The sequence below is a fragment of the Mycteria americana genome, chromosome 2 (assembly GCF_035582795.1).
Source record: "Mycteria americana isolate JAX WOST 10 ecotype Jacksonville Zoo and Gardens chromosome 2, USCA_MyAme_1.0, whole genome shotgun sequence".
NCBI classification, from domain to species: Eukaryota; Metazoa; Chordata; class Aves; order Ciconiiformes; family Ciconiidae; genus Mycteria; species Mycteria americana.
This window is the reverse complement of record NC_134366.1, coordinates 124,436,134-124,455,255: the sequence shown is the minus strand read 5'-3', so window position 1 is coordinate 124,455,255 and position 19,122 is coordinate 124,436,134. Positions and strand designations below refer to the sequence as shown.

General features: G+C 41.1%; 1 protein-coding gene across 14 annotated transcripts in view; it reads left to right on the top strand.

The window, feature by feature from the left end:
- Nucleotides 1–19,122, top strand: part of ZNF521 (zinc finger protein 521) — a 234,047-nt gene that overhangs the window by 1,371 nt on the left and 213,554 nt on the right. For 4 of the 14 annotated variants that reach the window (XM_075494517.1, XM_075494520.1, XM_075494518.1 and 1 more), the window contains 2 exons: nt 16,182–16,244; nt 17,287–17,346. The exons of 3 other annotated variants lie outside the window; for them this stretch is intronic. In XM_075494517.1, coding sequence (XP_075350632.1) covers nt 16,182–16,244; nt 17,287–17,346 — 123 coding nt within the window. Of the gene's footprint in view, nt 1–910; nt 1,170–16,181; nt 16,245–17,286; nt 17,347–19,011; nt 19,033–19,122 lie in introns of those variants that run through there. 7 more of the 14 variants (XM_075494519.1, XM_075494522.1, XM_075494525.1 and 4 more) reach the window with 5 other exon arrangements.

Below are 19,122 nucleotides of genomic sequence, written 5' to 3'. Positions count from 1 at the left end.
GCCCCAGCCCGGCTCCGCGGCGCTGCGCGGCTCCCTCCGCGCCCCCGCCGCCGGCATGCCCGGACCCCCGCACAAGCGACCGCCCTCGCCGCTAACAACCCCAAAATAGAGATGGGCGGGTGGGGGGGTGTGTGGGAGAGACCCCGACCCGAAGCGGCCGGTGCGACCCAAACTCGCCGCGCTGGAAAAGTTGCCGCCGGCAGCCGCGGTGACAGCCCGCTGCGGCAGCCCGGCAGCCCCGCAGCCCCGGGCCCGGCCCGCCTCCCTCCGCGGGCGCGGGCGGCAGCAGCAGCAGCAGCGCGGCGCCGCAGCCGCCCGCCGACAACGGTGCTTTTTAAATAAATGCCAGAAAATGCTGGGGGCTGCCCCCCGCCCCGTTCGCGGCGAGGTCCCGTGCCTGCGGTCCCGGCGGGCGAGGGAAGTTTCGGGGCGCGCGCGGGGCGGCGGGGTGGGGGTGGGGCGGGCCGAAGTTCCCCGCGCGGGGCCGGAGTTGGGGCTGTGGAGGAATGTGGCGCCGGCTGTCACGTGAAGCGGCCCCTCGCCGCCGAGGGGGCATGTGTGAGGGGCGGCGGCGGCGGGGGGGCTGGATAAACAAACACGCGCGTAAATGCATAAATAAGGGGAGCGGGGGGGGGCGGTGGTACCGAGGGGAGCGGGGAGGGAGCGCGCCCCGGAGCCCCACGTCGCGGGGACTCGTCCCGGGCCCGCGGAGGAGGCGGGGGGGAGCCCGGGACCCGGAGGAGGACAAAGGGCGGCTTGTGCGGCTGTGGCGGGGCCGGCAGCGTCCCGGCCGGGGCGCCCCCTCCTCCCCCGCCCCGCGCGGCCTGGCGCGGCCGCCCCCCGCCGGCCCGGCGGGCCCCTCGCCGCCGCCGCCGCCCCTCAGCCCGCCGCGGCGCGGGGTGTCGCCCGCCCGCTCGCGCCCCCCGGGGAGCGGGCAGCCGTTGGCCGCCCCCCCCCCCCCCGCCCGGGAGCCGTTGGCCGCCCCCCGAGGAGCCGGGAGCCGTGGGCCTCGGCGGCCGGGCGGGCAGGGGCTTCTCCCCGCCTGCCAGCGGGGAAGGAGGCCGAGGGTGGCTGTCACCTCAGATACACATCTCTCCCTGGATGGGCGCGTTCCTCCCGGGTTGGTCTGTACATTGCAGTGAAGTTGAATAAAGCCTGGGTTGCGTCAGGTCAGAACATCTATAAGTTGTCTACTTTTTGGGGGGGTGGGGGCGGGCAGGGGGCCGAGGGAGAAAGGCCTGGGGAGCTGAGGGCAACTCGCGCGGCCCGGGGGGCTGCCCGTGCCGGCAGCGCGGAGCCCGGCGAGCCCCCGGTCGGGGATGCGATCCTGAGCCGCTTCGTGGCTGCCGGCAGGCCTTGTTTTCTTCTCGGCTGGGCTGGCGTGCACCGGGAGTTAAGTGCCTAGAAACCAGCGCAATTTCATAGTTAGAAAGCAGGAGCGGGGTCTGCTTTTATGGACTTGTACAGGAGGACCTGGCAAAAAACTGCGCTCCCTTCGCTTGAAACAACTCTTTCCAGGAGTTCCCTTTTCAAAGTCTTCCCCTTGACTTCAGGGAGCTTTAGAGCAGGCTTTAATTCTTTTTTCTTTTCTTTTTTTCTTCTATTTTTTTTTAAACTCTCCAGATATTTTAAAAAGTAATAAAGGACGCCTTGAATTTACTGCTTTACCTGCTGCTGCCGTCTGTATCTAGTTTACCGAAGTTTGTGCGGTTCAGTAGTGCTTTTGTTTGGCATCTTGTGAAGAACAAACGAGCCGCTCTTCCCTTACCTTTTAAAAATGATACCACAATGAAAGTTCTGTTGCTTGGGCACGCACTTATATTCCGAGCTTCCCGGGGAGGATTTATTTACGTGCACGTAAGAGTTTTAGAGCCAGTAGGAGAGCGACCAATTAGCCATATTTGCAAAAAAAGATGCTGGGAAACTTTAACTGAAGGGTAGTCTTAGACTTCCAAGTATTTAAGTGCAAAGGAATAAACGTTCAGAATTAATTGGCAAATAGAGGAAATTGTTCTCCTGTTAGGCATTGGATGTGTTTTACTCGTAGCTGTTTGTTAGATGCGTTACAGAGAGGAGGTTTGTTTCAAATATCTTCCTGTAAACATCACACTTAAATTAAAACAAAAGATACAGCTTCCATTTTATGTGGAGGTATGGGCTTTGCCTTCCTTATCTGCCAGTAGCCTGGGAGTCCCTAAAATGAGAAAACAGCAACATTGTACGATTCAGATGGAGTAGCTTGGATTTGCTGACAATACACTACTGACTTAAGAAAACCGCTTAATGTTCAGGGTAGAGATGATAGAGATTTCTTTACAGTGTCTTATTTACTATTTTTCAACTAAAACGAGGCAGTAAATCAATCATCATCTGTAATTATTGCTGCACTAATTACCTTTGGGGAGTAGGTTATCATTCTTGGTGGCCTTTGTTCAAAAATCTTTTTCATTTTCCCTGTTTTATTTTTCTTGAATCATGTCCATTTTTGAGTGGATTAATAGTATTCTGACAGCAGTCCGATTGTAAGATTTCTGAAAGGGCTAATAGTGCGATTCATCTGAGAAGTTGAAGGATGCTTGCACAGATGTAGCATTTATATTCATTGATAAGAGTCTGCCCATCAATTATTACATCTTCATTTTTAGTGAACAAACAAAAGCTGTAAGTAATGTTGCAAGGAGAATTTCAACTGTACCTCCAGTGCAGCATTTATTTAAATTCCTTATTTCTTAAGTATTACTGATTTAGTCAGTACAAAATATAGTTCTACGGTTTAAAAATAAACACTATTTTAAATAGCTTCTCTGAAAAATGATTCTTTGAATGTATGTAAATGAGTTATTTAAACTCATGAGTGCTGTTTTACATCTAAATAAAATATGGAGTTACACATTACATTTCCAATTTGTCATGTACTTAGCAACCCTTTCTGGGGGGAAGATATAAGAGATATTTTTGATATGTCTGTCACTTTTGATAACTTAATTTGAAACTTATATCTTAGGGGAATACTGATACAAGGCAGGTAAATACATTAAAACAAAATGACAATCGAGTTTTTTATATTGAATGCATGAAACTAACGTTCATCTGAAATGGTGGGTGTTAAGAACTTGCTAATGACTAAATTTCTTCTATTTCTTGAAAATACACTTTTTTGAATTACCCTGTTTTCTGTTTACATTCCTTTTCTATTCCCCCCCCCCCCCCCGTTTTGGTTTCTTGCCAACTTTGGTCTGACTGTCCCCCAACTCTTGCTGGTGATTGCATCTCAGATTTGGACCTAGGAAAGAAAAAAGACATGGCTAACATTAGATAAGCCTCTCCCAATTTAAAAATAATAAAAACATCTTTCCAAGGAAAAATAAGATTGTAATTATTTTCTGTGAAAAGCACTGTCTCTTACAAATATACTACAGGGTTGTGGCAAAAAGAAGTCTCAAAAGGAGAGTAAATTATTTAACTTTCTGAAAAACCGTAATTTGAATATCTTATTTTACTTCAGGATGGAGGAATTAAAGTTCAACTGCTGGGTTCTTGTAGGCAGAGAAAGGATCAGTTGCATCAAACTCATCAGTCCTGACCTATATTTCATTCTGCTGATTAATTTATCCCATTTCCTTGGCTAGTTTCTGAAAAAAAAAATCTATTAGGTATCATTGACCTGATCAAAATCACCTAATGCATTTGGTGAGGGAGGGAGGATAGCAGGAGAAAAGCAGGTGGGGAAAGATAAGTCAGAGCTACGATACCCGTGTATAAGCCCCAAAAGAGCCACTGTGCAAATGAAGAGTGTTGAAGAAGGGCAATTGGTATGACTCCTTAAACTCCTAATGCCTCAGGGCAACGCCATTCCCTAAGTAAAACCATGCTGGAGACCCCCTGAGATGAGAAAGCAAGGGAGGGGGGGAGAGCAGCTCGGTTGTATCTTGTTTAACTTGGCCATTTGAATGGTAAACCTTTTTTTGTGACTTGGCATGCTTTGTAGATATCACACTTAGGTTACTGACTGCCTCCCCCCTCCCTCCCCTTTCTGGTTTATGGGGTTTTAGTTTTGGGAGGGCTTGAGGTTTTTTATTTTGCCCTTACTACCGGCTTTTGATGAGAAACTTTGTTTAGAAACAAAGTTACAAAAATATAGTCACTTGCAAAGAAAACCAGGTATTCTTTTTACAAACCTGAATGAAAATGTAGTCCTACTAAAGGTTAAACCCAGGTTTCTCTAAGCTAAAGTCAGGTAATAGCCATTATGCTAAAATCACCCGTGAAAAATCACCTAAATTGTAGGTGTTAGATAAGCCGACACAAAGAAACTAGAACAGCCCCACGCATTTAATAGAAGTGTTGATCTCTGAAAGTGATTTCTTTTTGAAAAAAATATAAAAATATTTTGTTATTACTCCAAAGTAAATTTTTACTCTTTGTAATTTTGTATCCCACATTTGACTGCAGAAATAAAATTACTGAATGTTGGTTCCTAGAAAGATGAGAAGGAAAAATGTATCGGCTATGTTTTACATTTCTATGTTCTGCTTAAAGAAGGCTTGTATCTTGAAATATTTTGGCAAGCCCGGAGTGTCTCTTCAAGTTGTTCCCTCTTTTTGAGGAAACCTAGGTACTCTTTCCATCCTGGCTGAATTTACAACTGCAACTCAATTCATGCAGAGTGTTGGTGGACTGAATAAATGTACCTGTGTTTTAATGTGACTCGTTTTCTCAAGTCTTCGTTCAAAGCGAAAGGATGTTTCTCATCCAGAGGTGCAGGTGGTGTGGTGGTGTACCAAGGAAGGTAGAACAGCAGTGGATTAAACCAGAAATCTTACTTAATAGCAGCAGTAGTTCAGAGAGAATTTGACATTCGGATCCCCTTCAAACAGTAGCCTTTACATTTCTGTGTATCTGTCAACTATTTGAATGTTTATTCTCAGCCCCAACCCTCCCCGGCTTCTAAATGGCATGGACTAGACTCGAAAGTCATTAGATTGTCTGCTGATTAGACTATAATCAATGCAGCATAAACAAACCCAGCAATTAGTATTGGCATGATTTCTGTGAACTTGACTTAAAGTTTCAGTATTACCGGTCCAAAGAACTTCTTCTGAACGGGCCGTTTTCAGGAACTGTGTTATTTTGGCATCATCATTTTATAGGGAGGGAACAAAAAATTCATAAGATTCCATTTGGCCTGAAAAGCAAAAACATCTGTTTGATGCATGAGTGGATTGCTGGCTTCTATTTGGCCATCCAAAAAAGGGCAAAAATTAAGATATCGAACATAAAAAGAGTACATGAAAAAACAAATTACAAAGAGAGTTTCAGATTAGCATCTTTTTATAATGCAGGCTATTTATAGTGTTCTCTTTCTGACTTGCCAAAGCATGCCCCAGCTCCTTTATATATTAAAAAAATCTGTAACAACAAAAACATCCCTAACCTTTAGTAATAGTCATTGGCTTTGGCACTGCATAGTGGTATTGATGGTCTTGATTAGCAGTAGGATTACAGTAATGCTACCCAGTCTTTTCGGGGCTAGCATGAGTTACATTGACCATCACCGTCTACTTAGGAGCAGGTACTATTAGGAGTGAACATCTAAACAGCTGCGTCTGCACAGCTACTGGTTGTACTACTAGTTTCCATAAAGGTGAAATCTTGTGGCAAAGATAATATTAAGAGGCTTAGAAATACTGCATGTTTGGTTTGATTTTGTTTTCCTGAGTTGCTGTTAACTTGTGTAACAAGGGAAGCTGTCAGTATGGAGGCACTTATCTAACGTGTAGGATAATGTTATCCGCCATGATCTAAGATGTCTTGAAAGGCTTTATGTTGCTCTGTAATTTGTTGAGTCTAATTTACAACTGGTTTAATAGCTCTCATTTCTTTGTTCTGAAACACAATTCAGTATTTTGAAACTCGTGCATTTTGGAAAAAAATCTTCCTTTTGAATAACTGTGCATGAGGAAAGGATCTAGAAGAACTGTTAACATTTTATATAGACCATACGGATTCAGTGTTTTTTTCTGTGTAAAACATGGAAAATAAGATACTTGGAGTTGTTTCTTTATATTGATTAAAATATAGTATAAATGCTCATGCCTTAAGACAGACCTCTTAGCATCTTTTCCCAGCTGTATTTTACGGTTTCCATTGGTTCCTGTAGGGCTACCTGAGCTCAAAATCAGTCCCAGCTGGGGGTGGGGAAAATGCACTATTTCACTTAAATCAGAACTGTGGCATATATACGTATGTATGTATATTTTTCCCTGAAGGGACAACACACAGATCTACGAAGAATTGGGCCTGTTTTATTTGATGCTGTGAAAATGTATGTGTCTGTTTTCAAATATATTTTGCACTGTGTTACTACAAAGCATTAAAGTTTTTTAGTTGCTCTCTTTACAAAAGTCAGATAGCACAAGAGAAGCTTTTAAATAGTTTTAAATCTTAATGCAACACTTGGCATAGGATGCTGACAAAAGATGAATGTGCAAAAACCGAAAGAGGTGGTGAGGTTTGTTTTTGTTTTAACTTTAATTTTAGACAACTTGGGTTCTATTTCACCTCAAGTATGAGTAATTATGCTAGTTTAGCAATTATTAGAGATGAAAGAAATTCTGTTAGATATGAGTCTCCTAAACTTCAGTAGCTTTAGTTTTAGCCAGGATAATGATCAAGGAGTAGTTAGCCATATGCCTAGGGACTACGCTGTAGCAAAAAAGATAGGGCTGATCTTGGGGGTATCCTTATTACAACATGTTATAATTAACATTTTCATTCAGCCCTCCTACTTTCCAAAAAAACCCTGCTTTATGTTCTTCTGTGCACACATTAGTAAGACCGCACAAAATTGCCCTCTTCCAGTGGATTTTTGAACCAGGACCATTGTCCTCTGTATTTACTATATTAGTTAACAGTGGTCACACTTTTTTTCCCCACTTCACATTCCTTCAGTTTCAAACACTTTTTTCCCCTCTATACGGCATAATTATTGAGAAAAAGGTGTAGAGGATTTTTTTTTCCTCCTTTTTCAGGCTTTAGTCTAGGTTATCCATGTTCTTCTGGTGTGTGCACATTTGAGCCTTTTAGATTTTCCTTTAGCTAGAGTGATGCTGTGCACACTATACTGCAACTTTTCTTTGTACTGTCAAATCCGTATAATGTGTACTCAAAAGGGTTGCAGGATTGTTACTTACCAATTCTGCACAATTAATGCCGAATGAAATTTTAGATTTTGGGGGGATGTGTTTTTGTTGTGTTTTTTTTCGCCCTCTTTTTTATCATGGGAGCAAGACAGAGGGGTGTTTTTTGAGTAAGTGATGGATCTGATACTTTAACTTTTAAATATAGGTGCAATTAGGTGCAATTTTTCTTTCTGAGGTTAGGATTTTTAGTCCTTCAGGATTTCTTAAAGTCATTTATATATCTGTTGGTATAGCGATTCCCCTGCCCTCCCTTCTTTTTTGATGTGACAGGGGCTTACTATAGTTCCTTTCAAAATACAGTATCAGTAACTAGTTAGCCTTCTTACAAATTTGAAAGTACTAGTCATAATCCGCCTCTTGGCTGAAGCAGAACTAATTTTGCCCTGAGGACGAATGGACAGGATCTTGATAGTGAGGGTATTGGTGTTTTCCCTCCTTCCCAAACCCCATTTTTGGAGAGCTTATTCGCTCATGCAAGGCGATAACCTGGAACAGGAATTTTGTCCTTGCCTAACAGGAAGTGCAAAAATCTCCCTCCTAGTTTCTCATACAGACTCTCAGTGCTACACACGAGTGTGGAAAAGCTAGAGCACTTTTTAGTCTAAATGTCCTAGTTAACTGCACAATAGATGGCTTTTGTATACTGTCCCTGAAACTCGTTGTGCCCTTACTATTATTAGGTTGTGTTTTGCCAGGAAAATATAGTTCAAACAATGAATTCCGTGATAATTCATTTTTTAGTTTTATTTTTTTGTTTTTCACTTCTTTTGGTAACCTATCAAGTTCAACTTCCATTATTGACTCATTAACTTCTTGAAAGGAACTTTAAAAACAAAAATAAAATACCTGCTGTGTTGCTGGACTGGATGATGTGATGTAGTGGGGCAGTGTCCTTGGGAAGACTAGGCTATGCTTTGATCAACAAAACTTTCTCTGGCACTGAATTATGATGGCTGGGGTTTTTTTTTCCGGATGGAGTCAAGTGAATTTCTAACTTTGATAGTGGCAGTAGGAAGGAGGAGGGGGTGGGGAAGTTAATTATTTTCCACTTCCAAAGAATACAATTGCGAGGAAGGAACTTTCTGATTCACTGGTTCCAGGACAACAGGATGTCAGGATCCATGCCTGATGTAACGTTTTCACTCTGAAGATGGGAGGAGGAAATGGGTTGCTATTGGTCTGTGCGTGCAAGTGCTGGGAAGGGATTGCATTACGTGACTTACAAAGAGCTAGAGCATAGGAAAAGATTCGGTTTGCGATTTCTGGTGAACCTGTTGAGCAGAAGACTTGCTCACCAGATACAAATGTAAATCAATGGAGAAAGGTCAGAAAGCTCTAAGGCTAGGTCCAAAGAAAGGACTTGCATGCTGCAAGACACTAGGACTGCAGTGCTTTGTTTACAGGTGCCTGGTTGCCTAGTGGAATAGTCATCTTGCACCAGGTGCTTGGATTCTTTATATAATTCATAGGTAGATTAGGGTTTATGGATGTTGCTAAGTAGGAACTACCTTAAGGAGACAGTAGGAAAAGCTTGGAAAGAATAGTGTGTCTTAGCTCCTCCCCTGTCCTAGATGTAGGTGTCTGTCTTAGTGCAATAGGGTATCTCATAGCAGTCACTTATCTGATCCAGTTTTTTGGAGATGTGGGATGGGTTATTCCTTTCCTCCCAAGTTAGAAGGAATTGAAGGGTTGTGCTGCTGCTCTTCCTCTCCCCTTTACTAAAGAGGGAAAGTTATTTGCTCTGCTAGGATGTGAGAGGTGGGGTTTCTGTTCTGTGCTTTGTCTAAAGGTGTTCAAATCTGAATCTCACAGGGAGTACATCAGTCATTACACAGCAGCATATTGTGCTATGAGTGTGAGTTGCCCTTTTACTTTTGTCAATGACATTTCCCTTTTCAAAAGTGTAATTAAGTATTTGTCGGACAAGAGGATGAGAAGGAGCGCTCATACACAAGACTCATGACTCTAATGGCTGGAGTACCACTGGAGAAAGAGGAGACCTGGGTCCTGCCTGCCAAGTGCTTACTGCAGTATTACTTCTGATGAATTATTTCAGTGAAACTAGAACTGGAGTCCATGTGTCCCACTTCCCATGTGGGTGCCCTAACCACAAGGGTGAGGTATCATGCTAATTCTCCTTCTTTCTAGTTCAGTGAATATTGTAGATGAGGTATGGCAGCTTCAACAGCAATGAATGAGTACACCTCAAGTCTGAGGGTAAGTGCTCCTTGTTAGGAAACTCATGACATGAGTACACATCCTTCTGATAGAGAAGAAAGTTGAGCTGGTGCCACCCACATCCTGGGTGAGTGATCTAACCAGTGCGTGTGGGCAAGAGGAGGAAAGGAAGAGGTATTTCAACCCACACATTTTCTGCCAGTATCTTGTAGCAACCAGGGAAGGGTATGTAAACTCTGAAGAACCAGCCCATAAGACTGCGTCCAAAGCCAGGGCAGGTAGGAGAATATTTAATCTTCCAGTAGCCAGCTGTGGTGGGGCTTTGGATTGATTTCGGCATTGAGCTGCACAGCCCTGAGAAAGCCTGGATGATAAAACCATAGGTACTGCCTGACCTGACTGGCATCTGAGCAGAACTTCTGGCAATTTAGGTGCAGCATCCCCTCACTAATTTTTGGGCTTCTAAGCTCCTTTGTGGATATAGACCAGGTTCTACAGGGTAGAAAGTCATGTAGAACAGAGCAGAGAGTTTGAAGGATCAAGAAGAGACTTATAAAACCCTGGTACACAATAGACGGAGATCTCTGGTAAAGCAGGGATAATCTCAATTGAAAGGAGGTGGGTTTTTTGACTCAGATAAATATGTGTCTTTAGGTAATAGAGCCAAAGTGCGCAGCTGTATTTTGTTTTGGTGTTGGAATGGTGTCAGACAACCCAAACTCCTCAACTTAAGTGCCTCATTGTAGGCACATAAATAAATGACTTAACTTTCAAAGGCAATGATCATCTACGGTAACCTTTACTGTTAGGTCTCATAAGGGCTCATAGCCCTTCCTTATATCACCTGTCTTCAGACGTGTGTAATATTGGTTACTTTGAGGTTCTGTGATCCATGCGTCAGTTTGATTCAAATTGCTCTCTCTTGCCGAGTTTAGGCTTTTGTAGACAGCGTCTAATGAATTTCCTGTTTTCTAAGCACAGGTGAAAATAGAGGTCTGTAGGAGTGCCAGAAATCCTTAGCTATGGCCCTCTGAGAGAGTAAGAAAGTTTAGGTGATACATAGCTTCAGTATACCGAGAGGAATCACTCTGAAAGCATTCATGTTAAGTACTGGGTTTGGTAATTAGGCTTAAAATTTATCTTAGCCTCCTAACTTCTGTCTTTCCTCAAAATGGACTGGATGCCACAGTCACATTGTCAGGAAAGGAGGTGGAGTACTCAGTTTGAGACAGGCAGGACAGCTGAAAGTCCTGACCCCGGTACTAAGAATTGACTCCCAGAGAGATTCCCTCTTGCTTTGCTAATTCTCACCATCGTCCTCAATTTGACTCGGAGATCCATTATAATCTGTTACATTGCATGATAGAGAGTCTTAGGGATGTCTGGAATTTACCTGAGGTTTATAAAAAGCTTTAAGATTCTTTGGAGAAAAGTACTTTTTAAAATATATCATACTGTTACTAGTTTAGTTTAAGCAATAAAAATATGAGTATCTGTAGATGTGGCTTAAGCTTGTGAAAAGATGCATGATTAGGGAGGCAAAGTTAGCATTCTGGGCAGGATTAATTAATCTACTACCTCAGCTATCCAGAAAAAGATATGCCCCCCCACCCCTAGCTTTGGGGTTTCTGTAGAATTCTCCCTCTGCTGCAGGAAAGAGCACCTTCTGCCTTTTCTGCACACAATGTTATGTAGAACTGGACGTCTTTAGGATGTCACATTTGGATACTGTCATCCTTGAGATCAAGGGTTGGAAGAATATCCAAAGATTTCTTAAGCATAATTTCTTTCCACTTAAGTATATTTATTACTTTTATGTTTATGTGCTGCCTAGGAAAATACTTTATTTTAGCATAATAATAATATTTTCCAACCACTGCAGTCTAATTGGGAACTCCTAATTCAGTCTTTCTACAAGAAGAATATTAGGGGAAAAAAACCCCCAAGCTCACTGTTGGGATAGACTAAAGAGAGGAGTAAAAAATATGAATGCTATGAGGGGCTTTGTCTTCTGGAAAAAGCAAATACAAGAAGAAAAATACTTTATATAACAGGAATCTTTTAAGGAAAATAATAATTTCCAAGTATCAAGAGAATATTACAATACTGGGGAGGGTAGAAATAGGGAAAGGGGTATGTCACAGCACAAAGGAAAACAAACCAGAAATACAAATATTCATGCATATGATTAATTGGATTTTTGTACAGTTGTGGCTACACACACAGAACTAATTTTCAATGGAGTTCTGGAATGTAGATATTTGAAATTATAATATGCCAATGCATTTCTTTTTCTGACTGTTCTCACACTAAAGCTATTGGGTGCATATACATTTGGGAGTCAAAATGGTAAGCAGGTTACTGGCTAGTAGCTGGTAGACGTGTATTGATACTAGGTGAAGCTGTTCAGGAAACAATACTTTCTTAGTAGTTCTGAACTTTTATGAATGACAGTTATCTTGAGGGACATTATGAAGCAGCCTGAAATGGTCGTTGACTTCCAGGAGTCACCCACTGAATTGCTGCTTACATGTGGCATAGCCAGGGGTGATGAAATCCTGCGCTCGCATGTGTTGGCCAAAAGAGTTCAAAAGGTGAGTCCTAGAGCACCAGTGGTACCTAGGGAGAGAAGAAAGCGGAGGAAGGTGTAGCCCTAGCAGTTGACGCATTGACATGTGATCCTGCATTTAATACTACTGTATAACTTCTTTAATTTCAGTTTTGTATCCTGACTGAACCCTTACAGAGATGTATTTCCACATCTTAAATTTGCCTTCTGCTATGTGATTAATCTATCTAATCATACTTAATATCTACCTGTAGATGGTGGCGGTATGAATGTCCTCTTGCTTTTTATGTGGCCATGAGGAGGAGGGAAAAGAAAAGTAGAGAGAGACTTCCAGAAATTACAGTCATTTGTAGGTACTGAAATAATGGCGCACACGTTTTATTTCTGTTCTGTCTGGGTAACTCAGTAAATTGTGTATTGATTATGCTAATACAGCTAGTGTCTCTATTACTTGTCTGCAGAAATTATTCAAACATGTAGATTGAAGATGCACTTGGCAAAGTTACCATTCTAAGAAAAAGGCTTTTGTGCAAAGATGCCTTTAAATTGAATTACTAATCATATGCTAATGCAAATTTATGGATTAAGTATTGAATTATAGGAAATGCAAAGTGCAAGTTAAAAATATATATTCTAAACTTCCTATCCTGACAGTCTTAGTTGCTATATTAGGTTTATTTTCACATCTCTCAAGGAATATGTTTTAGGAAGGGATAAATCAATAGCAATCTATTTTTATAGTTTATTTTGGGATATGTGGCTTCTCCTGCTTTGTTTAACAAGCTGAAAAGAGGCTCAAGCATTTGGGGCAGTTCTTTTTTTTTCTTTTTAAAAATTTATTAACCCACCTAGACTAGGAGAAAATAGACTTTTTTCAATTATCTTTTGCTTTTATTTTATTATGGTTTGTAATAGCTCAGAAGCCATAAATCTTAGCCAGAGTTCTCCAAAAGGCTTCCCTTTCAGTGAAAATGTCCTTTTTCACATTTCTAATTTTATCCATTTCTTTTCCATACAAGGTTTTTCCCAGGCATCAACCAGAAATGACTTGTGCTCTTCCTTAGGGTGCTAAATCTACAGATTAACTCTTCAGTGAAGGGGAATCCTGGTTAGTCAGTAGAATATGAATGAGATTTTGCAAGCTAGAAAATCTGTGTATATTTTGTACTAACTTTATAAAATAATCTCCCTCCTTTATAGGCTAACCATGTGTCCCATGAAGAGACTCTAAGCAAAAGGGGTGAAATCCTCATTGATCAGCAGGTGTTGCTGTAGAGCAGTCAGGAGATTAATTCTATTTTTAGGACCTCTGTATCAAAATTCTGACAGGTTTTCCTCATTCGCTGTCCTTGATGGTACTACTTGATTTGTTGGTTGTTGGTTTTTTTTTTCTTTAAAAAGGAATAGTTCGTCTTAATGTTGACATTCAGCAGCCTAAGCGTGAGAGGTGCTCTGAACTGAAACCAGGGTTTGCCTTGCACACGGGCTGTACCAAAGCTGAAATGTCCTAACCTTTCACATAGATACAGCGTCAGTTTAGAAACACGTTTTTTGCAGTAAAATTTTAAAAACTGGTATCTGTCCAAACCACAAGCTTTTATAATGGGAGATAGAATTGACATGCTGGAATTCTCTCTTCCCTTACTGAGATTTTTTTTTTTTTCTTTTTTTTTAAATTGCTCTCAAGAAGTGTGGTGCCACAGTTGTTGTGGCGATCTGGTCTTTTTTTGAGATTTTATTATTTGGGTTTCCTGTTTGTTTTGTTTTTTAAAAGTTGCACTGAGAAAATATGTAGTAGGGACGGGATGGTTTGTTGTTTTAAAGAACAGATAAGTCAATTGAGAAATATTTCTACAGCTAACAAAACAGGTGACCTGTGGTCATAAACACATGATTGTAGGGACAAGGAATATTGTTGCTTTTGTGACAACATTATTTCAAATGTCTCTAGAAGTGCTGTTCAGCAGTAACATCACTTATTCATATTCTGGATTCATAAGCTATTGTTCTGGTTTCCTGAGGCCTCTCCTTTTACTAGTATTCTATCGCTTTGTTATCTAGAATTTGTCTTACCTTATGCTAGGATATGGTATATGCTGTAATGAAGATAACACCCCTATGTGCAGTCTCAGTCCTAGAGTATCAGTAATTTTGATGTTTGAATTAATAATAGTGCATACATGCTACTGTTTTATCTGCATATCATCCTTGTGGCTTTTTTTAGTTCCATTTCATGTAGAGAAATGTTTTTGATTAGCAAAATTTAAAGCATCTCACTATATAACTTCTGTTTAAAGTTGCCTTCCTCTCCTGAAAGGAAATGGTATAGTTAATGTTTAAGGGAAGTGAATGTTGGCTGCCTGTCACACTACCTTTCATAGTCAGGTGAGTTTAACATTGGGCTGAGAGTTGAAATAGCACTGAAGTTTTCAGAATCTGGTTGTGGCAAGGCATAAAGTGCTAATTGGGGGCTTATCTGATGCTACCAGCTGTATGTAGCTTAACAAATACTCCTGCTAGCGGGAGGAATGATCTAACAATGCAAAGGAAAATGAGATGCTATTTTGTAGTTGATTTGTGCTAACGCTAAGATTTCCCTAATTCTGTGGGTTTTGTGGGGTAGTTTTCTTACTCCTTTTACCATATTTCCCCCTAAAATGTGGTTTTACTTTTCCTGACAAATATGTCAGTCTAGTGAATATTATTAGCAAGTCTTTGTGCCGTGGCCTGTTGTGACCTACTGGTTCTGTTGTGACTGAGAATCCTTACAGGGCTTGAACAACAGTTTAGAAAGATGCTAACCAAAAAGTTACCTGCTCCGATGCTTGTTTCCTTCTTTTTTAGTGTAATAAAGACATAGTGGTCAGCCTTTGTTGGAAGCAAACCTCAGCTCTCACAGAATTTTCAGATCCTTAAATAGCAGGGAAGTTTTAAACATTTGGTTTCACAAGGCATACACTGGCATGGTTTTTTTACGTTACAAAATTGCATATGTGAAAACAATTTGTTATGCGGTATCCATGTTTGTTTTTTTCCATTTGAAGACCTAAAACTGTTTGGTGTACCTCTCAGTCAGCAGTGCGAAGCTCAGCACATTTCGGTGTGGAGTCACTTCTCACTAGCAGCGAGAGATTCTGGTACTGCAGCTGGTGGCAGTAGACATTCAGTACAGAACAGCAGAAAAGACGAACTCCTACATTTTGGTTTGCATACACTTACAGGTGGAGATCTGCTTCAAACAAGCAGATCTGGTTTACTTCTTAGCAGGTAACTGCTTTATTTTAAAGTTTCCCACTTGATTCTCAAGTGGGAATCTTGAGAATCACTTGAGAATCACTTCTTGAAAAGTTCATGTTTGGCCACCTCAATTCCATCTTGAAACTTAAAAAATGGTAGAGTTTTTGAACTGCCTTTCTGGACCGAGTTGTGACATGTATGGTGGTTGAGGATTTCACTGGTAGATAACAGATACGTCTACAACCTTTAATAAGGTTGATCAGTAGGTACTGATGACCAAAGTGAGTTTCCTTGTGAGGGATGGAACAGTGGCCTCATTTTTCAGTTTTAGAGCTTGTTCTTGAGAACATTTTTTGGAAAGAGATCAACAGCTGATGGTGGGCATAAACAGGGCCAGGTTGGGCTGCTGCAGAGGTTTCACTGGGGGCTTTGAGGGGGTCAGAAAAGGTGATGTCTTTTTTTTTTTAAACTGTATACTAGTTGTATTCATTATTTTTCTTGCTTTATTAACGAGACTTACTGATCTGTGCTGCCATAGTGAAAAATCTTTCTATTTAGCTTAGTTTGTGTTTGACCATGTGTTCCCTGAAACTCAGCTTTTCATGAGCTTTTCCCATTGCTTTCTTTGTCTGACCAGTTTCCTTTAGCTGTGGGGGCTGCTGGGATGACTGCTTCAGCATAACAAAGAAAATCATACAGTATTATCACAGCTGAAGTACTGGTAACTTCATGGCTGCAAAATACAAGTTCAAATGAAACAGTCAGCTCATAAAATCGTATTTTGTGAAATAGTTGACTTACTCCAGGGCTGGGGAAACTGTATCAGATCTCTGTTGATGAGAAGAGTGTGCTTACTAGCCACAGCTCTGGGACAGGGATAGAGATTGTTTAGAGTCCTCTAGAGATTATACTTGACTCTTTCTAATATATGCACTGTGTTTCAAGTTTCTGGTGTCCTAAGAGTGTCCTTATGAAAACTGGTGTTTTTCTTCTAGAAACTCAGATTCTAGAAACAACCAGTTGTATGAAGCCTTGGGGTTGGCGGAGGAGGAAAAGAGGTACCTGTGGAGTGTGTATATGTATCTCTTCTTTTGAATATATGTCTACATTTATATGTGATCCTAAGTGCTGCACTCTCTTGTCCCAAGAACCAGGAAAAAAACCCCCAAATCTTTGGATTTTAACTCAGTTGCATGATTATTTTTGAGGTCTGAATTCTTGGGAGTGGAAATGCTGTAAAAGTGCGGTCTTTCCCCTTTCAGCTTTTTCCCCTGTGGAGGGAAAATGAATTCTTTTCTCTCCGCTGTTCTCTGACTCAAAGAACTCGGTCTTTGGGAGAATAAAAAGGAAATGGTTCTGCCTTTTAGCTCTTCCCTTACTTTTACCTTGGGAGAGTCAATCTTACTTAGGCATCATATCAGAGCATATGAGAACAGCTCTCTAATTTTTCAAAGTAGCAGCAGAATGGCTCTTGTTAGGTTCACTCTTGCCCAACAAGTTTTGAATAGTGAATCTGACAAGAATTGTATTGTTTTTAGTTCTACTGCTCTGGAAAGCTGTGAGCCAAGGGAAAGATGCTGGCATGGTGTATACAGTAAAACAGCATGGGGTTAGTTCTCCTTTGCAAGGCTGTCTGCACTGCTGAGATGTTTGCTACTGAATATAGGATTATTATTATTTTTTTAAAGCTTATGTATGAATTAGCACACACACCTCTCCCGTCTGCCAGGAGAAGGCTTTCTCTTATCCGTGTGGAGCGAGTAGAATCTTAAAGCCCAGAATTATTCTCTCATTTAGTTCCATAATCAAAGTAGTGTGTATTGAAGACAAATATCCCAGAGGAAATTCGATTTGGTTTTTAAGCTATGAAACTGATTTGGTCACTCTGTTCTCAGATTTGTAGCTTCCATACAGCAACGCATTCTGTTTTGGTCTGGTCTACACTTTCGCACTTTGCAGTGCAGCTTTTCTTGCCCGTGTTGTACAAGCATTACTGGCTCTCAAAACTGAAGCTGGTGTAAAGATGCTTGAGACACTTCAGCTACCTACCTAACATCTTTTTTTTGTTTTGTTTTTGTTTTGTTTACCTTTTTCTGACAGTAGAAGAAAATGAAACAGAGGACCAGCAGGCAGGTGTGGGACACACAGCCGCACAGACTGGTAATGCTGAATTCCTTCATTAGTGCTTGCTAACTGTTTGACAACAGTGTGAGGGATTTTTGTATCGGGGTGTTTTTGGAAAGCCTGCATTCTTCTTCTCTGTTTCAGCTTAGAATGCATTCTTGGGGCTTGCAGTGGAAAGTAACATTCCTCTCCCCTCACCTTTCAGTTCCTGAGAATTAGAAATTCTGCCTTTTGTAGGTCAGCCAGCTGAAAGTGAGATGCTTCTAAAGTGCAGCATGCTTTTTTTTTGCCCTTTTTTTTTTTTAAATAATCCTTCTCTACATCCCCCACATAAAACCCCACCCTATGCCATTTCAGATGAACTTGAATATTCATTCCACTTAAACTATTTTCATATTTGTAAAATATGTGTATAAAGGTAATTTCTTTTAGGATTGTTTGTAAAATTTCTTACCAGTCAGGTGTTAATTAAGGGCTCCTTAATTTTAAGTCAGTGAGATTGGGTGGACAAAGCCGTTGTTTGAGTTAGGATCACAGGAATATGTATTGTTAATAATCATGAAGAAATAATTGTTAATTCCCCAAAACAGCAAGGGCTCTTTTATTCTCTAATACAGTCCTGAGAATGCAAGAAATACTTCACTTCTGTCTTTGGTACTGATTCCACAGAATTTTATCTGAAGAGCAGGACTGACTCATCTGAATAGTCTCATTCATTCAGCTGAGGTCACCTTTTGGAGTAAGGGCTGGCTCCTTAAGGATATTCCTAGAAGGCTAGTCATCTCTGAATACGTGTAGGTAATTTGTTTGAGAACAGTTGGAGTTATTCCTCTTATGAAGGTGAAGAATGCAGTTAATTTTTTGTTCAGCTAGAAGACTTTATATTTCTCTTGTGTGTGTGTCCTGTGGGTTTGTGTTTGGTGTTTGGTGCCTTTTATAGGTTGTAGTGGCTCTGCACATGAACTGTATTGTTTGAAAAGAGGAAATAAAAGTGAGAGAGTTCTCTCCCTTTTTAATGGGAAATTTCTCAAACTCTTCTGAATGTGCTAATGTCTCCATTTAGCTATCTGCAAACTTGAAAAAAGGCAAACTTGTACTGCTGTAGACACATGAAGTTGAAAAATAGAGGACTACAAAACTGGAGATCAATATGACAAGGAATGGTTGCTTTTCTGCATTTTTTCTTAAAATAATTCTCAATGGTTAAGTTGTCTTGCTAGTTATTTATTTCCCATCATGTCCTGTGTCATTCTCTGCCTGTTTCTAGGCAAGATTTAATATTCTGTTTTCTCTATAGCAAGAATGCAGTGCCGATACTAAAAACAAAAACCCTTCTGATAGAGCAGGCAGTACAGAAGGCCCACACTGTGTACACACTGCCAGAAGTTTTTATAGTAATACTTTGTATCTAAGCTCTGGCTCTAACCATTAAATGTGCTTTTTATAGAGTACCAAGTTATAAATGTAGTGCAGCTACGGCATATTAATCTTACTGCAGAGATTTAATGAGGCAGTTGTTTTGCGATGGACACTATTGGGAGCAAAGAGCGACAGAGTTTTACTTTACCACTGAGCTGAAGAAATATTCCTTGCCTGGTAATAATTATAACCACATGATCTAAGTTTTCCTTTCTTTTGCTAGCACTTTTCCATGCAGAAGTGGCTTGGAAGGAGGTCTGCTGCAAGGCAGTGAAATGGATTGGAAAGGAGGCTGTTTTCTTGGTAGTTTGATGTTTTAGTTGTGATTAGCTATGGATCCTTGTAGCATAGGCAGAAATATGTAAGATGAGTTTCAAGAATACAGATAGTCTT